The sequence below is a fragment of the Pseudorca crassidens genome, chromosome 12 (genome assembly GCF_039906515.1).
Source record: "Pseudorca crassidens isolate mPseCra1 chromosome 12, mPseCra1.hap1, whole genome shotgun sequence".
NCBI classification, from domain to species: Eukaryota; Metazoa; Chordata; class Mammalia; order Artiodactyla; family Delphinidae; genus Pseudorca; species Pseudorca crassidens.
Genome location: NC_090307.1, coordinates 41,434,207 through 41,453,367, shown reverse-complemented (window position 1 = coordinate 41,453,367; position 19,161 = coordinate 41,434,207). Strand labels below are relative to the sequence as shown.

The 19,161-nt window shown below is 34.6% G+C and overlaps 1 protein-coding gene across 2 annotated transcripts in view; it reads right to left on the bottom strand.

Moving 5' to 3' along the window:
* The window catches only part of RPRD1A (regulation of nuclear pre-mRNA domain containing 1A), a 72,910-nt gene that overhangs the window by 36,439 nt on the left and 17,310 nt on the right, over positions 1 to 19,161 (bottom strand). For both annotated transcript variants that reach the window (XM_067699319.1, XM_067699318.1), the window contains exons 2-4: positions 4,711 to 4,840; positions 1,784 to 1,890; positions 1,607 to 1,704 (exon numbers count right to left, since the gene is read on the bottom strand). In XM_067699319.1, coding sequence (XP_067555420.1) covers positions 1,607 to 1,704; positions 1,784 to 1,890; positions 4,711 to 4,840 — 335 coding nt within the window. The remainder of the gene's footprint in view (positions 1 to 1,606; positions 1,705 to 1,783; positions 1,891 to 4,710; positions 4,841 to 19,161) is intronic.

Sequence of the window (19,161 nt, the reverse complement as noted above, 5' to 3'; positions counted from 1 at the left end):
ACTCTCATCGCACCTTCACACTCCTACATGAGCTAATTCTCCCAACGCTCAGTCAAGGATCCAGATAAGAAAGCAAAGTTGTCTGAAACAACACTAGCCTAGGACTTCCTGATAGAGGAGAATGAAATGAGTTCAACTACATTCTATAAAGAGAAATTTTAGCCATTCTTATAAAGAATGACATATATAAAATGGTAACTATAAAGCTGAACCACTGAGAATTAAGCAGTACAACTAATCTGAAAATGGTCATTATAAAACAAAACGCGACAGCATTTTACACAACAAGTACTAGAGAAGAGTCAGGTGGTTACTCAGAAACTCCAGGAAGTACAACTTAGGTTACTCTTTCATGAGGTAGAATACGAGAGGGTAAGACCCTATATTTAGAACTGGGGTAAAATACTGTTCATGGAGTCATTACGGGGCTTGTCTTGAATTATTACCAAACAGAGAGAAATATAAGCCTTAGCGTTTGGTTGTTCCAAACGTTATGTTCCTATCACATTTCTATTCAAGCTCTTATCCATGGTGACCACATGGGCTTCAGCATTCCTGTCATTAAGCCCCAACAGGGGCTTGACTCAGGTACTAGCTGAGACCCTCAGTCAAATTCTTTCTGCCTCCTAAGTACTAACACTGATATAAATCCACAATTCCAGGCAGTAATTGGTTGTATCTTTATTTCAAGCTCTTTTCATGGCGGAAAGAGCTCCATCCACCTTCAGGTTTCACGCAGTGAGTTCTGGTCCAGGTCTCCAACTCCTTAAGTTCTTGTTACTCTACAGGATACTAATTTATGCAAACCATGTCTGCTTCCAGACACAAGCTCAGCAGGAACCATACTCTGGCTCACATTTTGAGTTATGTTTCTGTACCATTTGTAGCCCATGGCAATATTTACCTTGTTTTAAGACTATGGCTATGTCTTCATTTTCTCCTTTAAAATTTTATCTATCCCTCCTATATGTTTGAAACATAGAAGCAGGAAGCTTTAAGACTCAATGCCCACATAATTAAGGTAAAAATGTCTTTTTGGAATCATCTGATGGTTAGAAAATGTTATATTGTATCAACCTGAGAGGACATGGAGTATTAAGATAATGATTCTGATTCATCTTATTTTATTACCATGGAACTACATGGTTTTATATAGTTACATAGAACTGTATGAATACATACTCGTTAACTCTAACATGCATTCTTACATGTTTAAAAGCAAAAATACTTAAAAGAGTGGTGCTTATCTCTAGGCATGGAATTTTTAGCATACTTAAATCAAACAACAAAATAGTCTTATCATATAATGTTTTATTTATTTAAAAGGAAACTTTAAATGGTAGATATCTCATCAGACCTAATTATACTTAGCAATCAAATACTCTTTCTACGCAAAATGTAAGCGCCTAATATACAATATACAGCACACTACATTAAACATAAGCAATGTATTAATCAGAAAATAAGACTTATTCACATAGCTTCTTTCCTGTACCCAGAATTATAATAAAAGTCAATTTACAGAAGTAAAACACTGAAATTAGTAAAGCTTGATGGCTACATGAAGTACTAGCAATTAACTCCCTTAACAGAGAAAAGCCACTACCTGTGGTGGTTCACTTGGAGATCCTAGAGAGGAACAGTTTTCATTCTCATCCACCTTTATCTGTTCATATGTTCGCTTCCTAGGCCTCTTATCGCCATCTGAATTGAAAGAACATTTAAGTTTTAATCAGAGAATACATTTTAATGAAGAGATAATGATAAAAGATTATATACTTACACAGAGCTTGCTTAAGTTGTTCTAATACATCATTTTCATAAACAGACCTTTCTTCCCAAATAGATAACACTCTTCCAAGGTGCTTCTTACAACTTTCATCAGTTTCACTAAAGAAAGATAAAAATATTAACAGTAAAATGCATAGTGCTATTGCAAAGAAAATGGTGATTTTAAATACAATGACACTCATTCCCTGAAAAAAGCTGCCCAAATGTTTACTGAGTTCCACTATGTGACCAGCAGTTTAGGGGTGAAGTGACTAAGATAGACATATTCCCTGCTTCCCTTAAAGAGCTTAGAGACATATTATTAAACAAAAAATGATGAAAGTGTTAGTACTGGTGACTAGGGGTTATCAAGAAGATACCCCTAACCTAATGGGGGATGAACATAAAGCTAAGGAAGATTTCTAATGGGTGATTTTTAAACTTATTTAACAAATATTTATTGATCAAGGTACTATCTCTGACACTGGAGATACAAATGGAGCTTTATGGCAGCTGTATTTTTATAAGTGCCACAAAAGAGAACAGGGTGTTAAAAACAGGCTTAACAGAGAGACACAGTCCACTTCAAGAGAGATCAGGAAGGATATGTGAGGAGGGGTATTTGAGGAAATGATGTACTTAATCTGAGTTCTAAAGACTGGATATACAGGGGAGTGGGAAGCAGATTACTTCCAAACACTTCCCACCGCCTTCATCACTACCACTATAGAATGAGCCACAATTATCTCCTTCATTCTATTCCCTACTAAAGTAAATCATATCATACTGCTCTCAGTTCTCTAAGAACCACCAATCATACCAAGAATAAAAGCGAAATTCTTATCCTGGGCCACAAAGTGGACATATTCTGCTTCCTGGCTACCTATCAGTCCACATTTCCTAAATATAAATCTCCTTGCTGATCTTCAAACATGCCCAGCACATGGCTATCTCACTGTTTCTGCCAAGTTTTTTCTCTACCTAGGATCCTTTCCTCCTAGAGTCAAATGGCTCGTTTCATCCCTCCCTTTAGTCTCTGTTCAAATGCTACCTCCCCAAAACAGTCAATCTTTATCTCATAAAACAACTGAGCACCATCACACTCTCTAGCTCCTTCCCTGCTTTAAGTTTCTTCACAGTACTTATCTTTTGACATTTTAATATATATTCACTTGTCTAGTACTTTGTCATCCACTAAAATGTAAGCTCTATTAGAACAGAACTTTGTCTTTCACTACTGTATCCTCACTGACTAGCACATAGTAGGTGGTCAATAAATATTTTATTGAATTCTAGGGAGAAGCAACATATATTAAAAGGCCTAAGGCAGAAAGAACTAAAAGAGATTCAGTTAGCTTAAACTGTATAGTGTATAGAGTGTGTGTGAGAGAGTGTGGTGGTGGGGGGATGGCCAGGGGGAATGTGAGACAGGAGACTGAACAGGTAGCCTGGGCCATGAAGGAACACCTGAAGTCTTACTCAGGACCTGAGACTTGATGTCTAGGACAAACGAGAACCACTCAAAGGCAAGAGAACCACTCAAAGGCAAGAGAGTGTTGTATCAGCTCTGCAACTCTGGCTACAGTTTCCTAAGTGGATTAAACAATACTGGAGGCTACTGTAATTATACAGAAATGACATTATGGTAATTGGAATGGAAAGAAATCTAAAGAACCGAGGGAACTATATGTACTATAAGGGATAAGGGGCGTGAAGGAGAAAGGACAGTTGATATATTATGAATCACTATATCACAGAGAGTTCAAGATAATACCTAGTTTCTCACATGGGCATCTGGATAGATGGAGTTGCCATTCATCAACAGAGTGAACCCAGAGAGGAAGCAAGTTTGACAGGGAGGAAGGACATAGTGAGTTCAATAACAGACACAGTGAGTCTGAGATGTTTGGAGGCATACAACTAGAAATCAAAAGGCAATTGGATATACAGGACTAAAAGGAAAAACATCTGGACTGAAGCATAAGATTGCCAGTTTTTATGGTATGGATAATAAATAAATACATGTAATGTATGAAATCACCCAGAGGGCTAGTAAAGAATATGACACCAGAAGAAGGCCCAGGACTAAACTCTAAGAAATACCAGCACCTGAAAAGATGGTAAGAGTATCTAAATTGAAGGATAAATAATATTAATTTAAGAAAGCAACATACTGCAGTGTTTCACACTCTGTAATTTTTCTTTCCACACTCTATAATTTGTTTAAAAAATGCTTCTACTGTGACTGAACCTGCAGGGCATGTGGTAAGTATATTTTCATCCTTAAATCATTCAACACAGATCATCATTCACCACTGAATTCTATACTTTAGATTGATTTAATCGCCTACCCCAATAATGTTTACCCAGTAATCTACCAAATATTTGCATATAATGTTTGGGAATAAGCATTTTAAAAGTACAGATTTCTACCTTCAGAATTTTTCTGTAGCAAAATTTTCAACAGGCTTATGATTATTTTAAATATTCTATATTTCCAAAGTATTAAAAAATGTTATGACATACACCCACACACTAGAAAACCTTAAAATCATTATAAGCAACATGAAAGGGGTACTAAGTTTTTCCAGAAATATTAGTTGGAAGATTGATAGTTTTATAAGCACACAAATTTTCAATTCAACACATTCATTCATTCTCAATGAATTTCATTCCAAAATGGCAGTTGCTTTTGGTTACTTAAGGAAAAGGTGAAATTCAGGTACTCCAAATGCCCACCTTAGTAACAGCTCAAAAAATGTTTCCTTCACAGCAAGTATTTAACACATTTACAAATGCCATTACAGGTAAGTCTTTTCAAGTGAAAACTTCAAAGAAATATATACTTTGTTTTATTTTAATGTCTTAAGGCAAGTTTTAGCAAAAGGACACATTAGGCATTTACAACAGGTTACCTAGTACCCAAAACAATTATCATACCTTGAAACATGCTTAAAAGCCTCCACTATAACTGGTGCAAAATCTTTTGTAAACTCTGGCCCCTTCCTTTTGCTGTTCTGAATGACATCATTAGCTAGGTAGAGAAAAGTAAGCTTCCTGTTTGGTTTGGCTGAAAAAAAAAAAAAAAAATTTAACCTAATTAAAATATCCTCACTTAATTTAGACAAACTTTCTCAATACCTGAATTAAGCAGTTTGAGAACTACGACAAACTTACTAACCTTTTTGTATTATGTTCAACCCTAACTTCTCATTCTACTACCAAACTTAGCAAGTCATTATTCTTTAAAAGACAACTACTCTGGTTTCTGAAGGTCACTCACGTGAGGAAAAAAGAGAACTAAAGAGGCAGAGATAGTCAATGAAATATCTGTTTCCTTACAGTTCTAAGTCGCCCAAACCACTTATCCTTGATTAGTCTTTTTTTTCCCAAAACAAAATTATTTATTTATTCCAAATTATTTATTTAATCCAAAATTAAAAAGATATTGGTGGTAAGGAAATAGATTGTTACATGACACAAGATAAAAAGCCTAATTCTATATTAAAAAAAAAATCAAACCTTAAAAATAAAAATACTACCACCTCGTGTCGTGGACACGAGCACCATAGGGCCAGGGATGGACCAGCTGTCAGGTGGGCAGGCGGGCGGGGAGGAAGCCAAGGCCGCAGCTTGAGGAAGGCCCTGGCCCCTCCTCGCCTGTGTCTGGCAGAGCCAGTGTGAGACGAAGAGACTGTTAAGGGAAACACTGACCAAAACCGCCCGCCCTGTTCAGGCAAGATAGTAACCACTTGCATGAGTTATCTTACAACAGAAGGTCCTGGTTCAGAACGTGGAACTAACAAGTTACCACAAACCAGAAGAATTTGGGAAAGGTCAAAAGAGAGAGGAGATGCCAGTCCATACATCCTGCCAACCTCCCAGAATCCTTCTCACTGGAATCCATCTTGGCTGAGCAATCCTTGATTGCTAGTCATAATTATTTCCAAACTAATAGTTTTATACACAGAAATCCTCACCTCTGACTATCCTGTACTAAATTTTATTAAAACTATTAAACACTACATGAAATACAGCCACTTAAGATGATGACTGGTCATGTTATTAAAATGGTACCCTAAATCTTAACTGAATTTATGACTATTTTAATACCCATGTTGATTTAAAACTCAATATTATTGTCAAATAAAAGAATACAAAATGTAAAATAGGTTGAAAGAGATATCACTTCAATCAATTACATATTTTTTGTTTATGAAAGAAATATTTGCCAAGCTAATAGAGTAAATGTTAGGGAAACCAAATGGACAAAGTTTAGATTTTTTCCCCCCTTTGGATTACATGGCCTTAAATAACTGATTCATCTTGACAAAAATATGCCCCTACTCACTATATTCTGTGGGTATAGTCATCCTCCCAAAAGAGCAGATAAGATTTCACTAATTGCTGACCAGAATCCATTTTTTACTGGTTACAATGTTAAGTGGCATAGTAGTATTAAATATGACTTAAGATTCATATATAAAAGGAAAACCTATTAGTTGAACACAATCTTTTATATTGACTATTTTCATAACTCAATTTTACTAGAATTAAAATTGAATCATTCAAAGTTGTACAATTATATTCAGAAACAACATACTTTGTGGCATCCACATTACGATGGTGTAGGGGACTTATGATCAGGACTGATAATCCAGTGCACTATTCATGTGGGCCAGTTTATTGGATTTAAGACAAATATTTGGGCCAGGTGCACTTGGTCCTCAAGATTTGAGTATTCAATTTAAAATTTAACCCACTTTTGAGTTCACATTTTTCTTTTAGGGGAAACTAGCATCCCAACCTTCTCATAAGAAACTGTAAAATACTGAGTCACAACTGATCGGACCTTACAAACCTGTGCCACCCACTGCATAACCTGGTTTGCCTGTCTAAAGTTGCAGCCCACCAATTTTCATGCTTTTGAAAGTTGCTGGCATAGAATAAAGATAAGGGAGAGATGGCAATACAGAGACCAATTTCTGATTCTTCCGGCTTGTCTGGTTAGTCAAGCCATAGAGTATAACTGGTTAAGATACCAGGACCCTTTCCCATGAAAATAATAATGGTAACTTTCCCAGTATTCAACCCTTTTTTTTTTTTTGTACCTACCTCTGCCTCTGCCCACAAAACACCTCACGCAAAGAAAAGGCCTTATTTAATCCAAGTATTAGAAGTATTATTTAATCCAAGTATTTGCCTTCTTAGCATCAAAACGAGTTTAAATACTCAAATCTGTTCTAAGCACTTTATATATAGATAGATAAATATATATATAAAACCTAATTTATCCATATAATGTAAGGTACCATTATTATCTGCATTTGGCAGTTGAATAAAAATAGACATCAAAAAGGTTATCTGCCCACAGTGAAACAGACAGGAAGGGATCAGCCATGATTTGAATCTTAAAAGTCCAACTCCAAAGCATTCCCTCTTTACAACTGGACTATGCCTACTGTCATAAATGAAAGAGGATACTACCTTTAGAGAAGATTTAGTAGCAACTCAACCAAAATATTTTATGTTAGCAGTATTATCCACAACAGCCAAAAAGTGGAAGCAATCCAGTGTCTGTCGAAAGATGAATGGATAAGCAAAAGGTGGTATATACATACAAATAGAATACTACTCAGCCTTAAAAAGGACATTCTGACACATGCTACAATATGAATGAACCCAGAGGACATCAAGTTAAATGAAACAAGCCAGTCATAGAAAGACATATACTGTGTGATTCCATTTATACCAGGTGCCTAGAATAGTCAAATTCAAAGAAAAAGTAGAATGGTGATTGCCAGGGGCTAGGTGAGGGAGATATGGAGAGTTACTGTTTAATGGGTATAGAGTTCCAGTTTTATAATAGGAAAAGCGTTCTGGAGATGGATGCTAATGATAGTTGCATAACAGGATAAATGTACTTAATACCATTAAACTTCACACCTAAAAATGATTAAAGCGGTCAATTTTTTGTTATGTTTATTTTACCACAAACATTTAAAAGTATACATTTTACACTGTTTTTTAAAATTTGTGAGCTACTAATCTCTTGAAAATAATTCAGAATCATTTCTGCAATGTACACTGAAGTAAAAATTTTCAAGATTTCAACACACATTTCCCAGTATATTCCAAAGAATGAACTCTGTACCAGGAGCATGGCTTTAGTATGGAATCCAAATACCAAAACATAATTTTCATTTCTTTCCTTGTGGAACCCAGGCTAAAATATGAGAAAAACTAGAAATTGCCATAAATTATACCCTTCTCCAAATTTTCAGAGAAAAGTTTACTTCCATTTAAAACTTTATGTAGAACAAATAATAAACTAATGCAACAAATCACAACAAGCAATTCCAGAAGAAAATCACAAAAATGATTTTCAAATAAATTTTTATAAGTTATATATAACAGAGCCATAAATTGTTACAAAGACATGCAAAGTTAACAGGAAGGGCAAACAAGCCATTTCATAGTTTCTTAAAGAAATAACTCTATTGGCAACAGAATATAAGGCTAAATAATGGGTCTGATGTAATCAACTTCTACGTTTTTACAGTTCACAGTTTCCTTATAAAGACACATATTTTCTCAATCTTCCATTCAATTTAACTAGCGTTTATTTAATGTTTGCTATGTGCCAGGGACCATGCTGGGCACAGACCAAAAATAACCTTTCCTGTTCAATCAGGAGTTTGCAAGCACCATACAAACTGGCACATGATAGGTGACATGACTAAGTATGTTAGTTCTCTTTTTTTAATTCTTTGTCTTCACTAATATATGACACCACCAGAGAAAGCAACCATAAATTCAATATTATATCCCCGTTAGTCTGTGTGTATACTGCTATGTTTGTACCAATATAAGCCAAGTAAGGACTAGTCAACGTATTGTGAGAAACCATTTTCTTATATCTCACCTCACTGAACTAAATCTTAAGCTCCTGTAGGTACTAAGTATAGCCCTTTTCCAGGGACCTTGTATATGAATAGGTACATCAAAACAAATAATAATAATAATAAAGTCTGGCTGGCTAATATAAGAGAACATAGTATTACCTAAAAAGTTGAGCATACTCCCCAAAAAGGGCGATACAAGTTTAGTTCATCACACAAGTAAGAAATGGATTCACAATAATTCACAAACAATTCAAATAAGGATCAATTACAAAGCTTCAGAAAGAAGAATCCAGACTAGTAAACAATAGGAAACAAACTTATTCAAAGGATTACAGAAATGCCATCTAGTCTCACTAATTCATACTGAGTTCATAATCTAGTTTTATTTCTTCATAATCAGAAAGTGATAGGATCATTACTTATTTTCTTACACTGTTCAGACCATATGCCTACTTGTTTTGATATGATACAGAATATCATAATCTAATTTAATCACTGTGTTTTTATGTAGATTGAAATTTATAACCACAGTAGATGATAATGCTCATAAACACAACAAATAGCTAAAAAAACGTTGTTTTATCTGTAAATACAGGAACCTTCTTTCCAAGGGAAGCATTCTATATAGAGAAGCAGCAAAAAAATTTAATAAACAAATATATATATGTATATACACACATGCATGTACACACACGCACCAATGAGCATTACTGCAGTTCTTATAGAAGGACATCAGAAGAAAAGCCATTATCTTGAAACAAAAATCTATTAAGGATTTATTAACAACTGTTGGACAGCCCTATTTATTTATTTCCCTGATAAACTGAATCACAGACTAGAAAACATGTTCATATGGATGGATAGGTGGCTGTAAGGCAGAAACTGCTTTAACTTAGTAATATTCTTTGCCACAGAAAACGCATAGTCAACAGATGGTTCTTGAATGGATCCTATCGATCCCAGACAGGACAAACAGTTCAGTCAGACACAGATGGCTGCTTCTTAATGGCTGAGGTGGGTGAAAAATGGATAGAGCTGGCATACTCCTGTATCACTGCCAGGATGCCTCACACTTTTGGTAGCCCATCCCTTGCTTAAAATCCTTCAAAGATTTTCTACTGTTCTCCAGATAACATTTTAAATCCTTAACATGAACCAAAGGCCCAAAAAGGTCTGTCTCCACCTCTACACTACTCTCTCTTCATGCCCAACACTACTCCTCCTCCAATTTCCCCAACTCCTACCCATGCTTTAGACCTCAGTTAAATGGTTTCCTCTAATTTTTCCCTGACCACCCACTACACATAGGTTAGGCAGCACTGATATGCTCTCATACCACCTCATACTTTTCCTATGGAGCATTTACTCCAACTATAATTGTTTTAATTTAATCTGGTGCTTCCCAACTAAATTCCATCTAAAGCAACAATTGTCAGTCTCATCTACCAATCTATGGAATCAAGGCTAGCAGCTGATTCATAATTTGCTCAACATTTACTAAATCAATCAATTTTGGCCTAAACTTATGTCTTTAATTATTTGTTCTACTAGCTTAGCTTCTGGTCTTAACCTCACCCAGCAGCTGAAAGGGGAACACATGTAAAATTACACTACTTTCAGAAACCTCAACTTCAAATTCTGATTATGGAAGACAAACTTTACTTTCTTACAGATCTAGCACTCTTTCTTATTTTCAGTGTATTGAGTTCAAATATTTACTTTTCCCCTCCTCCATTCTAGAGTTCTCACAAATCATAACCCCATTGAAAAATATGCAAGTAGTGTGAAGGGGAAGGTCAAAAAGTACAAATGTTAAGCAATTAAAACCAACTATCATTTTCTACCTGTTAGACTGATCAAGATGAACGTCTGACACTAACTAAAGTTGGCAAGAATATGGGTAAGATTATCACCTTTAGATACCTTCAGACATTGTAATTAAAATATAAATTAGTGTGACTTCTTAGAAAAATAATTTGGCAATATCTATGAAAAATGTAATGCACAAATCCCTTGACCCTGCAAATTTCACTTCCAGGAATTTATCCTATGGGTATCTTCTCATAAATGCACAAAGAAATCACTAAGCATATTAATGATAAAACACAAAAGATAGAACTAATTAAATCATGATACATTCATACAATCCAATACTCTATAGCTGTTAAAAAATGAGATAGATTTATATACAAATATAGAAAGATATCTAACAGTACTGAATTACACACATCCAAACAAACACACACATAGTAGATAGCTTTACTCTGGGGGAAGATCAAGAAAGAATTTGAGGGAGATCAAGAGTTACCAACAAAGAAGTCATAACATGGAAACATGAGCTATATATTAAATGATTAACTTGAGCCTCCATGCTGAAAAGGGCTTCTGGGTAGTACTGACTTGGTGCTCCACCAACTGACTTTGTCCTGCAAGGGCATTTACCCATGATCTCTCCTGTCTCAATGTCTGGTTTAAAAAAAAACTCCACCTAGGCCCAGACAAATGGACATCTTTCCCATTCTAAAAGGCCCAAGGCAATTCTGCTTCCTCAAATTTTAAAAACCTTCATTTTGGTATACACAACAAATGAATTCTTAAAATCTTGAAAAGCACAAACTTCATCCTGGACCATTACACCACTATAAAAGACACTGTGAACTGGAAGAGTTCTAAAGAATACACATCACATTGTATATTCACATTATGCTTATAGAGTGGAACTGAAACTAAAACTTTTTTGGCCTATTAAGAATATCTTTAAAATAATACTGACTAGTTTCTTATGACCTAGGCACTGTTCTAAAAGTTTATTACGTATCTCATTTAGTCTTCAAGACAACCCTACAGAATAAGTTATTATCCCCATTTACCAATGAAAGAAGTATTAAAGTAATTAAACGCACTAAAAGAAATGCACTGAAATCAATCAACACATACTATGGTCCCTAAATAACATGTTGTTAATAAAAGCAGGAACTACATAAGATGAGCCTGTAACATCTCGTCGTGATAGAAAGTAAGAAAATTATTTTAAAAACTACCAAGGTTGTATCCAAAGGACACAAGCAATGCCCCAAGATGCTGCCACTGACAAAAGAGTATCAAAAAGAACGACTACAATGGTCTGAAACATAAATAGCTAAAAATCCATAAGTTCATAAAAAATACTTAAAAAAAAAAGGTTGCTAAAGAACTAATTTAGCTGACAAGGGGGAAAAAATAAGCCATTTATCCTCCTTTTCCTGGATGAACTGAATTTCAGAGTCAACAATGGCTGATGAAGAAAGTTCTTATGCAACAAATGCTCAAACTGCAGCATGCCTCAGAACCACTTAGAGGGCTTGTTAATACACAGATAACTGGTTCCTACCAATAGTTTCTGATGTAGGTCTGGGATAGGACCCAAGAATTTGCATTTCCAACAAATTCCCAGGTGATACTGATGCTGCAGAGGCCTACACTTTTTGAGAGGCACTGTTAGAAAAGAATTCTGCATAATAAACACAGAAAGAATAAAAGAACTAGAAATTCATAATTTCGCAACTCCTGATAAAATACGGAGTCTAACCAACCACCATCAGAAGCTGCTAAAACCACTGGGTGAAAGGTGATGAGGAACTTCATAATGGATTCATAATGATAACAACTGAATCCACTGATCAATCTCATCCCTAAATATAGAACAACTTGACATTAGGTATCTCTTAATGTGATGCAGCAGGAAGTGCATAACACAGGTAATGCAGTATTCTTTGGGAATGACACCATAAGGACGGAATTACCCAAATGCCTAAGGAGGGAAATTCTATAGTCCATGTGACACAGTCTCCTCAACAAGTAAACTACATGAAAAAAATGTAGGGGGAAAGGGGACACAAATTAAAGAGAACTGTTAACCAAATGTTATGAGTGGAACTTTTTGGATTCTACTTTGAACATTAACTATAAAGAGACATTTTTCAAGGAATCTAGGATACTGAACATGGACTAGGTTCAACAAAAATCAAAGTTAACTTCGTTAGGTGTGACAGAGCTCTTACAATTACATTAAAATTTTAATATAAGGCTTAATTTATCTATTATAAATATATCCTGACATATGTGTTTTAAATGGTTTGAAGTCTGGGTTTTGCTTTAAAAAAACAAAAAAACAGGAAAATAAGTAGGTATCAGGGTAGGAAAGATTTACGTAGATGAAACCAGAAAGGTATAACGTTAGTAACAATGCAGCTGGGTGATGGGTTCATGGAAGTTCAAAATCTTATTGTCTTTACTTACTTTTGTATATAATTTTAAGTCTATGATAAACAGTTAATTTAAAAATTAAATAAAAATTGAGCATAAAAAGTGAAATCTCCTTTCATCTCCACACCCTCACCATGAATGAGTTAATTATTTAGTATGTGTATCCTTTTCATACCATTTAATGTGCCTTTGCAAATACTATATACTTATTCACAGATACACACATACCCAGAATTTTTTCTTCAGTAAGATCATGTTACACATAATGCTTTACAGTTTTCTTCACACTTCATATATCCAAAGCATTTTTGTGTTCATAAACAGATCTGTTACAAACTCTCTTTAAGAGCCTCATTCCTTTTAATAACTACTTAGTCACATGATATATATATATATATATATATATATATATGTTGTTTCAAATCTTTAATATCTTTTATGTTTGTAAACCTGAGCAAGTATTTCTATAGGATAGATTTTGACAGGCAGAGGTGATAGGTTAAAAGGTATGCAGTTTAAATTTTGACAGATATTGTCAAGTTGCCCATCAAAAAGGCCAACTGTTTGAACTCCTCCCACGTGAAAATGCTCATTTCCCAACATCAACATAATACTATTAATATTTAAGATCTTTGCCAATCTCTCAGGAGTAAAGTGATCCTGTTTTTATTTGCAATTCCCTATATATTACTAAAGCTGATTTCTCAGTCATTTATATTCCTTCTTTTGTAAATTGAAGGAATTCAATTCAAGTTCCCCACTCACATCATTTTCCCTATTTTCCTACTGAGCTGTTTGTTTTTTTATCAACTCACAGGAGCATTTTATATGTTATGCATATTAGCTTTTTCCTGTTTTAGGTAGTGCAAATATTTTCTCCAAATCTGTTGCTTAAATTAAAAATTGATATTTTCTGCATTCAGGGATTTTATAACTTTATGTAGCCAAATCTATTTCCTATATGACTCATGGCCTATATTGTATTTAGAAAGTCCTTTCATGATCCAAAACTAGAAATGATTATAAATATGTATTTTTCTTACATGACTCCATAGTTGATTCTTTTCAATGTTATATCTTTAATTCAACTGGATTAATTTCATATGACATTAGTTAGGAATCTAAGAATCATTTATTAATATTCCATCTCTTATCACATGAGTTTCAAGTGTCTAATTTACCAAATGCCCACATAAAATAGGTCTTCTCACAAATCTCTACTCTGTTCCTTTCATATATATATATTTCTCTTCCTCTACCGACATCATACTCTCCTAATTTCAATGTCTTTACAGTCTACGTGGATACCTAAAAGGGCACACTACTTTGATTATTGTTTTCCCTTCAAAACTGTCAAAATTCACAAGACAAAGATTGCCTTGGCTCTTCCTCCACATTCACATTTCCCAATGATCTATAGAATTAGTTTTACATTTCTTACAGACTGCCCTGAATTTACAGATTAATCTGGGAATATCTGACCTCTCTGCAATCAATTTTTACTTAGCAATTTTACATACTACTGTACTTTAAAACACATACAACAAATGTATGTTTTAAATCGATAAAAAGTAAAATTTAGTGTTTAGCATACAGTTACATTAAAATAAGCTTGTTAAAATACTAACACAACAGGCAAGCCCGAAAATATCCTATAATATCAAAGACAAGAAAATACTGGTAGAACACACTAGTCTCAGAGTTCCAAATGATGTGTACCAATTCCAATAGAAAGCCCAATTTGTAGAGGACTTCTGCTTCTGAGAAGATAGAGCAGACATACTTTTCCCTATTCCTCCTGCAAAGCACAACTACAAATCATAGACATTATAAATAAACCAAACATAGGAAAAGAAAAGGCAGCAGACTGGCTAGGGAACTTGGGAGTTCAACACAAGGTGAGTTCCCAGAGTTTTCACTTTGCCTCATATATATCAGATTCAAAGTTGAAGAGGCCAGCACCCCAGAAATCCTAACAGGTGCAGATATAAAAAGTTCCAACAAAAGCCTTCTCACTCTCGTCAAAGGAGCAGGAAAAGGGCAGCCTAGCAAGACAGAAAAACTTTTAGAAAATACCCTATCTACTCCAACCAAACACACCGCAGAAAGGAAAAGAAAAGAGAAAAAAGAAAAATCTGTGACCCCACTCACATCCACACCAGCAAAGGCTGTAATGTGGAAGCCCAACACCTCTCTAGAGTAGTGTCAGAGAAGGCAAAGGAGGGAGCCTGGACTTCCACCCCACTCAGCAGTAAGGAGGCACTCACTGGGGTGGTGTCACAGAAGGCCTAGTGGAAAGTCAGCACCTCCACCGTGGCCCAGCAACTCTGTGGTATCAGCGGAAGTCTCGTGGGGAGCCAGAACTCCCACTCACACCCAACAGTAACAAAGAACACCTCCTTCCCCTGATGGGGTAGTGTCAGAGAAACCCAGCTTAAACAGGATTAAGTAAGGTCCAGAGTATCGTAACATAATATAATACAAAAAAATCTATGGATCAGCAAAATTTCCATCATACCAAGTACCAGGAGGCTCTCAAGCTGAACGAAAAAAGTCAGTCAGTAGATGCCAACACTAAGATGACAGAGATTTGAGAATTATTGACAAAGATTTTAAGGCAGCCATCATAAAAATGCTTCAACTAGCATATGCAAATATGTTGAAAATACAAAATTTGTGGGATAAAGCTGAAGCAGTGCTGAGAGAAACTTGCAGCACTAAATGCACACACTAGAAAAGATGAACAAGTCTAAAATCAATAATCTAAGCTCCCACCTCAAAAACCTAGAATAAGAAGAACAAAATAAACACAAGGAAGCATGAGGAAATAATAAAAGTAAAAAAAAAGAAAAAATGAAACTGACACATAAAAATAAAGAAAAAGCTGCTTCCCCCACCCCAGTTTTTTGAGATATAATTGACATACAGCACTATATCAGTTTAAGGTGTACAGCATAACGGTTTGGTTTACATATACTGTGAACTGATTACCACAGTAAGTTAACTATCATCTCGTATAGACGCAAAAACAAAAAGATAAAAAAATTTTCTTCTCCTTGCGATGACACCTCTTAGGCTTTATTTTCTTAACACTGTCATACATATCATACAACAGTGTTAATTATAGTCATCCTGTTGTACATTACATCCCTACTACTTATTTATCTTAGAACTGTTAGTTTGTACCTTTTGACCACCTTCTTCCAATTCCCCCTCCTACACCTCGACCTCTGGCAACCACAAATCTGATTTCTTTTTCTGAGTTTGGGTTTGTGGTTTTTTTTTTTTTTTTTAAAGATTCAACATATAAGTGAGATTGTACAGTATTTCCTTCTCTGATTTATTTCACATAGCATTACATCCTCAAGGTCCATCCACATTGTTAAAAATGGCAGCATTTCCTCACTTCTTTAAGGCTGAATGATATTCTGCTGTGTGTGGTGTGTGTGTGTGTGTGTGTGCGCGCATATCTCACAACTTCTTTATCCATTCATCTCTTGATAGACACTCAGGTTGTTTCCATGTCTTGGCTATTATATCAGTTGTATTTCAATATATTAGGAATAAATATGAGAAAAATAAAATTAAAAATAAAATATCCCTTTAAATTGCTCAAAATAATTGAAATACTTAAGTGTAAATAAAACAAAACAAGTACAGGACTTGTATGCTGAAAGCTACATAATACTGATAAAAAAAAGTCAAAGAAGATCAAAATAAATAGAGAAATATACCATGTTCATGGATTAGAAGATGTTACATAATAAAGAGGTCAATTTCCCCTAAACTGATATGCAGGATTAATGCAACTCTCATCAAAATCCCAGCAAAATAATTTTTATTGATATAGACCAGATTATATTCTAAAGTCTATAGACAAAGGCAAAAGAACCAGAGTAGCTAAAACAGTTCTGCAAAGGAATACAGTGGAAGGCATCAATCTACCCAATTTCAAGACTTATCATATAGCTATCAAGATTACCTGTGGCATTGGTGGAGGGAGACACACATGGATCAATGGAATAGGACAGAGAACCCAGAAACAGACTCACACAAATACACTCAAGTCAATTTTGACAAAGGAGCAAAGCAATTCAATAAAGGAAAGACAGCCTGCCTTTTCAACAAACGGTGCTGGAGCATTTGAACCTTGACCTAAATTTCACGCATTATATAAAAATTAACTCAAAATGGATCATGGACTTAAATGCAAAACTATAAGTATTTTAGAACAAAACACAGGGAAAAAAATCTTTGGAATCCAGGGCTAAGCAGAGTTCTTAAACTTGACACTAAAAGCATAACGCATAAAAGAAAAATTCAATAAACTAGGGTTAAATAAGGGTGTGCCGGGATTGAGGTGGATGTGGCTATTAAAAGGCAACATGAGGGTTCCTCGTGGTGATGGAAATGTTCCATATTTTGACTATATCAATGTCAATATTACAGTTATGATGTTTTTCAATATCTATAGAGATTTTATTTTAAACTAGTTTTCCATGATGCTATCATTGGGGGAAGCTGGAAATGGGTAAACAGGACCCCTCTGTATTATTTCTTACAAATGAATGTGAATCTGTAGTTACAGAAAAATAAACAGTATTTTCAAAAATTTCATTTTAAGTCCTCTAGTTTTGAAGCTAAAAAATCACTACAAAAGCACTCCCAGAAGAGGGTGGTTGAAACAAAATCCAGTGTTCACTCTACATATTTATTTATAAACGTTAATATCAATTTCAGTGACTTAACTCCAAAAGAATCTGAAAGCTAAAGCTTTAAAAACGAAAACAATTACTACATTAAACTAGGCAAGATAGAGATGAACTAAAAGAAAATTAATGCAAAGCACCCATGATCTCTGTTAATCTGAGAACAACTCTCAAACTTTCTGGTTTCAGGACCCCTTCATACTCTTACAAATTCTTGAGAACCCCAAAAAACTTTTGTTTATCCACCAATACTTACCTTATTAAAAATTAAAACAGAGGAATTCTTAAGACATGTGCTAGTTCATTTAAAAACAATTTTTAAAATTATATGTTAACATAAATAACATTTGTTTAAAAAATATATTTCCACCAAAAAAATTTTAAGTGAGAGGAATCATATTGTTTTACGTTTTTGCAAATCTCCAGTTCAACAGAATACAGCTGGATTCTCATATGTGCTTCCTATTAAACATACCACAATATATTGTTTTAGTAAAAGTAAAGTTAAAAAAAAAGCAGACCACATCCAAATATAAACTTGGTAAGAGAAAAATGTTTTAACAGTCTTTACAGATAATTGTGGATATTCTTTGAAACTACACCAAAATCCAACAAGTTGTAGTTTTTAAGAAGATTCTAAATTGTAATATGGAATCTGAAAACATATCAATGAATGGCTAAAACCCTCTTACATTAAAATACTTTAAGCTACCATGCTCTTTGAATGGATCTTTGACTCCTGTATAATTTTGTAACATCATGCATAAGTCTTTTGAAAAATACTGGTTTGCTGAGTTACACAAACATTCCAACTGCTGAAACATTTTATTAGGCAATATAAAAAAATCACATTTGTAAGTATCACTATTGATTTCACTGGAAAAGTGTTTAAAAGCATTGGGAAGTTGTCAGGCTCATGATGGCACATTTGAGTTTTTCAAAATTCTAATTTTTGCTTGAAAACTTGAATTTTATAATGGGCAACAAATACTGTCAGTTGTCTTCCTTGATGAACAGGTTCATTGTATTCATTTTTTTGAGAAAACATCTGCCAAATATCCGTGTCTGAATAATCACAGTTTCTCTTGTCATTTTTTCAAATAAAATGGTGCTCCATGAAAAAAGCATCTGGTTTAGCTCACAACTCAATCACACAGGCATATTTCCTCCAGAATGTTCAGTATACGGTACTTTATGTAGACTTCCCATTTTGTCACACAGATTATTAAAAAGATATTTAATCACCTCTAATGCAATACTCAATAGTCAAAGACTGACAGCTTTTCCCCTAAGATCAGGAAAAAGAGAAGGATGTTCACTTTTACCACTTTAATTCAACACAGTATTGGAACTTCTAGCCATAGCAATTAGGTAAGAAAAAGAAATAAGACATCCAAATTAGAAAGGAAGAGGTAAAATTATCTCTGTTCACAGATGTTACTTGTATAAAACCCTAATGAGTCCAAGAAAACTGTTAGAGCTAATAAATGAATTCAGCAAAGTTGCAGAATACAAAACGTTCAAAAATGAAT